This window comes from Epinephelus moara, chromosome 22 (assembly GCF_006386435.1).
Source record: "Epinephelus moara isolate mb chromosome 22, YSFRI_EMoa_1.0, whole genome shotgun sequence".
NCBI classification, from domain to species: Eukaryota; Metazoa; Chordata; class Actinopteri; order Perciformes; family Serranidae; genus Epinephelus; species Epinephelus moara.
This window is the reverse complement of record NC_065527.1, coordinates 17483899-17489926: the sequence shown is the minus strand read 5'-3', so window position 1 is coordinate 17489926 and position 6028 is coordinate 17483899. Positions and strand designations below refer to the sequence as shown.

The 6028-nt window shown below is 38.8% G+C and overlaps 1 protein-coding gene across 1 annotated transcript; it reads left to right on the top strand.

Annotated features, from left to right (window-relative positions):
• The first annotated feature begins 1799 nt into the window (after positions 1–1799).
• snrpd1 (small nuclear ribonucleoprotein D1 polypeptide) lies at positions 1800–5354 on the top strand. The gene is made up of 4 exons (XM_050035649.1): positions 1800–1937; positions 2607–2683; positions 4629–4820; positions 5128–5354. The coding sequence occupies exons 1-4, from the start codon at positions 1924–1926 to the stop codon at positions 5202–5204; spliced, it is 360 nt and encodes a 119-aa protein (XP_049891606.1). The 5' UTR covers positions 1800–1923; the 3' UTR covers positions 5205–5354.
• Positions 5355–6028: the final 674 nt, after the last annotated feature.

The window sequence follows — 6028 nt, the reverse complement described above, 5'->3', positions numbered from 1 at the left end:
GCCATCATTATATGTTACTACTGACACCTGTGGCTGCTGTGAACAAGGTCTGTGCCATGCTCTTGTTTTTAATAGCTGTATTTATTAATGTTTTAGTGATTTCTTTGAATACATGAATTGTTTTTATCTGCTCATACTGTCTAAAAACGTAATTTTCAGGGACGTTTCATACCTATAAATCAAGAGCAGCAACAGTGTAGTTAAATTCAGACTTTCTTTTGACTAGAAAACCTCCCTTAACTATCTCTCCAACAAACACTTCCACTCTCTTTTTTCTGTACCTGGTCAGAGATCTAAAGATGCTATATATTTATTGTGCAGACACGTCTACTGATGTTTTGTTTTGTATAGACAGGGTTATTTACAGTATGGTTTATCCATATCTGGTTTGATAGTAGTGGAGTACATGTCAAAGAAACAAATGGAAAAGGCACTGAAAATTGAACTTTTGAGAGCTCCAATCAAAACGTCCCTTAGGATTAGTTTTAATGCATCCTCTCTGTATATATATTAAAGTAATAGTATCCTTATATTTATGTTTTATTTATTGTTTGGTTTGGTTTTTGTTCTCTGCCCCCTTTCTAATGTTTTTGGTTAAGTATCTTAGTTCTTTTACAGTTACTTTTTCTTTTCAAAATAATATTTTCAAACGCACGGACGGAAATCTGATACATTTTTGGAGCTGCTCCTGCTCTGTAATTTGAGCATCTGTTAATAAAAACAAATCTTTGCAAAAATAAAAATAAAAACAAATAGATAAAATAATAATAATAATAATAATACATAAATACAAAATAAATGAATAAATTATTATTATTATTTTTTTTTAACAATAAAGCGTTAACAAGCAAGTACACCACAAATGGGACAATGCAAAAAATACATACAAGACTCTAGAAAATGTTGGAACACACATAAAGACAGTATAACAGGACAATAAAAATAAGCAACAGAATTTAGTCAGAGGATGGGAAAAACGTTTCATAATGAGCAATAAGTTTGATATTTTTACTGCAATTAAACGTAAGGTTTTCATAGTGTAATCAAATTCTAAGAGGACGGTTTTAAAACTGGGGCAAGATTTGGCAAATTTTTGTTTGTGAATGTAAAATTTAGCATGAAGGTTTACAAAATTTAGTAAAAATTCAAAATCTTTGTTATTTTTGTTAGTGTAGTAGCAGATGATATCTCTTAATGTAAAGGAGTAGGCCTAGCCTATTTGATATTGGCAGAGTTAAAAAAAAAATGGAGATTAAGAGCTGACCAGAAAGCTTTTGTGATTCTACAGTCAAAAAATAAATGTGAAATAGTTTCAACACATTGGTTACAAAAAGAACATAAATCATCTATTTCGGTAAATTTGGCGATAAAACAATTAACGGGGTAAATTTTATGTAAAATTCTAAAGTGAGTTCTTTGATTTTGTTAGAGATGCAGTATTTGTGGAGTAAAAGCCAGGTCCTTCGCCATCCAATGTCCACAATCTAAGAACTCCAAAAAAAACTTCCCTCTACAGTATTGTTCTTTCTTTGAAATATTTGACGAATATGCTTATTGTTACACTTTTTGTCCTTCAGTTCCAGTCCATCCAACATCAACAAAGGTTGAGCAGTTCTGTGTCCATTGAAAGTCAGATGATTTTTCACAGCATGAGAAAACTCCTTTGGAATAGCCTGGATTACAGCATTAAATTCTTTGAAAGGAACAGGAAAATTATATACAGTCATGATGATGTTCATTACTCCACCACCAGACGGCGATGTTGTGATGTGTGTCGTTTTCTCTGCGCTGTCGCTGATTTAATGACGTCATATCCGCGCGACTGAAACGTACAGAGTACAACAGCGGCGGCCTGTGTTTTTCACTCGAGCGCTGCAATTTTTGTCTTCGGTGGAGGATTTGTCTCTACAGTCCGTCACCATCATGAAACTAGTCAGGTAAGTGGCCGTGAAAACTCACCCCGTACTAACTGCTGTGCTGTGGGATGATAAAAATGGCGCGATGCCGATGGATGGATTTAGATGTAAACGGAGAGAGGCGGAGATGAGGCGGGAAGCGGTGAATTAAATGAATGGAGGATGTGCGGTGTTACAATGGCGGGGCTCCAGCCTCTGAAATAACCCGACATATATACACACACACGTAGTTTCCTCATTAATTAATGAACTGTGGATTTAGCTGTGAAAATAAGCAGGTTAAACAGCCGTAATGGTTGCTAACTAGCACTAGCTAATGACATGAATGTTAGCTAGCTAACACGGGCCCAGCCTTCTTTATCTGCAAAGTTCAGTTAACTTCAGCACTCAACGGCATGATTTAAAAAACAGCCGCACCTGTACAGAAACACATTTAGTCATTGATATTTTCTTACAAATCAATTGCACAGGCTATACATTGTTTATCTCTCTCACCTGAGTACTTTTGTTTTGGTGCTGAAGGCTACACAGCCGGTAGCTAACTAGGACAAGCAAACGTTAGCTCACCTCACACTGTTATTTGGCTTTTACACAGTGCTAAATACTGAAATAATGCTCGTGTAGACTTGGGCATAGTTGAGTTCAAAGATTAATGTGTTCACATTATATCTTGTTCTATGCTACCCACAGGTTTTTGATGAAACTCAGCCATGAGACGGTTACCATTGAACTGAAGAATGGCACCCAGGTCCATGGCACCATCACAGGTAAGAGCTCCCTGCTGCATTAACACAATGCGTTAGTTCCCTTTTAAACTGCAGGGAAATATTCAGAGTTCAGACATCATGACTCGAGTTAAGATTTCTTTTGGTCACTTAAGTGCACCCACAGGTGTTGCTGAATATATACTCAGTAGCCAGTTTATTAGGTAAAGCTAATGAGGCTAACACCACAGTCCTGCAATAGATCCTACCTAAATGGAGGTTATAATCTCCAGGTATTATTGGAACTGTTTTTAGAAGGGTTGATCCAATGTAATATTTAGGTCTCAAGTATTTATCACAATTATTCATTGTTTTAGGAACAAAATGTTTTGTATTATAACATTTAAATCTACAGAGCATAGCTTTCACTTCCATGTTATGTGACGTTCTGCTAATTTACAAATCTGCGCACAGAAATAAGAATAAATAGGTCTCTTCGTCACTTGAATTAAGTGTATCTTCCATGGATATATATATCTGCCACATATGGGGTTTACACGTTAGTTGTGTTGCTTTGCAGGGCAGACGTGTCTTATGCACTCTTTGTATGTGATTTTCTCTTCTATGTCAAAACAAGATGATGGTGGTTGATGACGGATGATGTTTATTTTGTCCGCCTGCAGTTTTAACATTCAGGAATATCTTTCACAGGCTGCTGATGCAGTGTCGATGCGTAGCGGCATTGGGGGGTTTTCAAACGTAAAGGCTTGAGTTTAATTTAGGAAGCGCTTGATTTGATGTGCCGTTTTGGAGCAGAACACGCATTTTAAACGTCAGTATCACAGATGACTATGTTCAGATAATTGTTGGAAGCCTCTTTGAGTTTGCAAGCTATAATCAGTGCAACAGACAGTCTGGTTACTGCTGCATCTGAGTTGGTGAGAACTCTGCTCTGTCCTCTCCTGCCCACTGTCATCAATTATCGTGATACATATGTTTTCAGACAGTCGAACATTTAAAATAAAGAACTGAAGTCAACACAAGGCTGAAAGCAGTGGTTTGCAGCCTTCTCTGGTTGTAGTTTCCATTCCTAACATCTAATGCTGGCTGTGTTAGGAATGAGCTTTGTGTCACCTGCAGTCACACCCAACTGTGATGTCGCAGGCTCCTGTAGTCCACCTGTACATTACTGCAGTAAACTGAAGTTAAACCACTAGAGGTCAACAAAGGCTTGATTTTTAGGCGGTATTAAATTGCTCTCTAAAGGCCCTTTCACACATGCGCTGCAGCCCTAAACCTATCTAGATATTACCCAAAGGGGCTGTGCATAAGAAAGTAAATGTCTGAGTCAGTTGGACCAGATATTTAACTGACTTTGTCCTGTCGGCTCCCTTGTATGAAGTCCTTGTAATGTCAGAGCCCGTGTTTGAATAGAACACGTTGTTGCCTGAGTTCACAGTGATCAAGTGGGCGTGTTGATGACATCTCTATCATGCTACTGCTGCAAAACCGGAAGAATACAACTATATGAGGGAAAAGAAGTGTCAGTTGCACAACGACACCAATGAAAATGTCTAACTGTAGAGATGAGATTCAGGAACTGTCAGCAATAACAATAATCTAGACAGTGTCTGGAGCTGATTTTTACAAAAAAATAAAAAGTCTGGAGTTCATATGTGAAAAAAGAGTTATTTTACTGCCATAAAGCTCCTGCCCAGGCTTACATCACTGCTTCCAGTCTCAGTGTCCCTTCCAGTCTTACCCGTCTACTCCAAAATGAAAGGCTGACTTTTTGAAATGATCAGTTTTTGTAGTGTTGAAACAGTAGATTAGAGTCTGAAACTGATAAGATAATTTCAGATTTAGCCATTTTAGTATTTACACACTATCACTCTCTGGTCTTATGCAGTTTCTTCCTGTACAGCTTTGTCATTTATGATAAATTCTGGCTTGTCAATGTTCATTTTGAAGTTTTTCCATCCCTGTTTCCTTTCTTTTCCCTCTTAAGGTGTTGATGTAAGCATGAACACCCACCTGAAGGCGGTGAAAATGACCCTGAAAAACAGGGAGCCCACTCAGCTGGAGTCACTGAGTATTCGTGGCAACAACATCCGCTACTTTATCCTCCCCGACAGCCTCCCACTGGACACCTTGCTGGTTGACATTGAGCCAAAGATCAAGTCCAAGAAGAGAGAAGCAGGTGAGGAATGTCAAAGCTTCATCAAGGTGTACAGCAGAGAGACCACATTACAGAGCGCCAGTTGTTTTTGGAAATGCAGTATAGTTGGTAGTTGAGACCCACTGGTTTGTTTCCTGATTGCCTGTCCTGTGCAAACTGTCACCTTCATGCCGCAGGATTTTGTACACTTAAAGAAAGTTACTTTATGTGTAGCTGATATTCACCAGTGGGTTAAACTGATCTAAATGTTGAGAAGCCCACACGACTATACATGATACTCAACGTGCCGGTGAATGTTGCTGACTGTAACTCGTCTGTGTCTTCTCAGTGGCTGGACGGGGACGAGGAAGAGGTCGAGGGCGAGGCAGAGGAAGGGGACGAGGCCGGGGTGGCCCGAGGAGATGATTACCAGGCCGTACGTTTGCTGGCCAACGCCCCACTGTTTGTACAGGAGTTTTTTTTTTTTCTTTTTCAACAAAACATTTTGTGAATTTCCACGTGTTTTTTGGTTCAGTTTTGTTCTTATTTTGTACATTAAAATCCTTCTGAAGAGGATACATGTGACTCTGTGGGTTATTGCAGCGTTGTTAACAGGGTTTGTTTACTTTTCATTGTATGGCTGAATAAAGTATATTTGCATGGAAATGTGTATTTCTCAAGGGCTAATTAGAAAGAATATAAACAAACAGAAATCATTACTTTGTTATTGATAAAGAGTAGACCCGGGATTTTGTCACAAAGTGCATGGTTGCTCTCAAAATCAAATAGTCCAAACATAAAGTTGCCCGGTCCAGGGGCCTGTATCACGAAGCAGGATTAATGTCTTAGCGCGGTAACTTCAGGGTTAACCCTGGGTTTTCGGTCTCACGAAGCCGGTTCAGTTCTTATCGGGGTAGATCACCATGGTAACTTACTCTGAACGGCTATCCTGCTCCGGAGCAGGGTAAGTTCAGGGTTGAATCTGATCCTAGAAAAAGCACCACCCACTGGCCAATCAGCTGTTCGGAAAAAAATGACTCCGCTGACAGAAATGCAGCCCAGTCATGACGGGAAGTTTAATTCATTTGATTTTGATTTGAAAGTTTATTTTGAACATTAAAAAAGAAAAGAAAGCAACAACAACAGACAATGAAAAGATTGTTCAAAAAGGAGTGGAAAGAAGTCGAAATTTCATCCCACCCCTTCATAAGAAAGAAACTGATCATTTGCGGACACTTAATAGCACCATT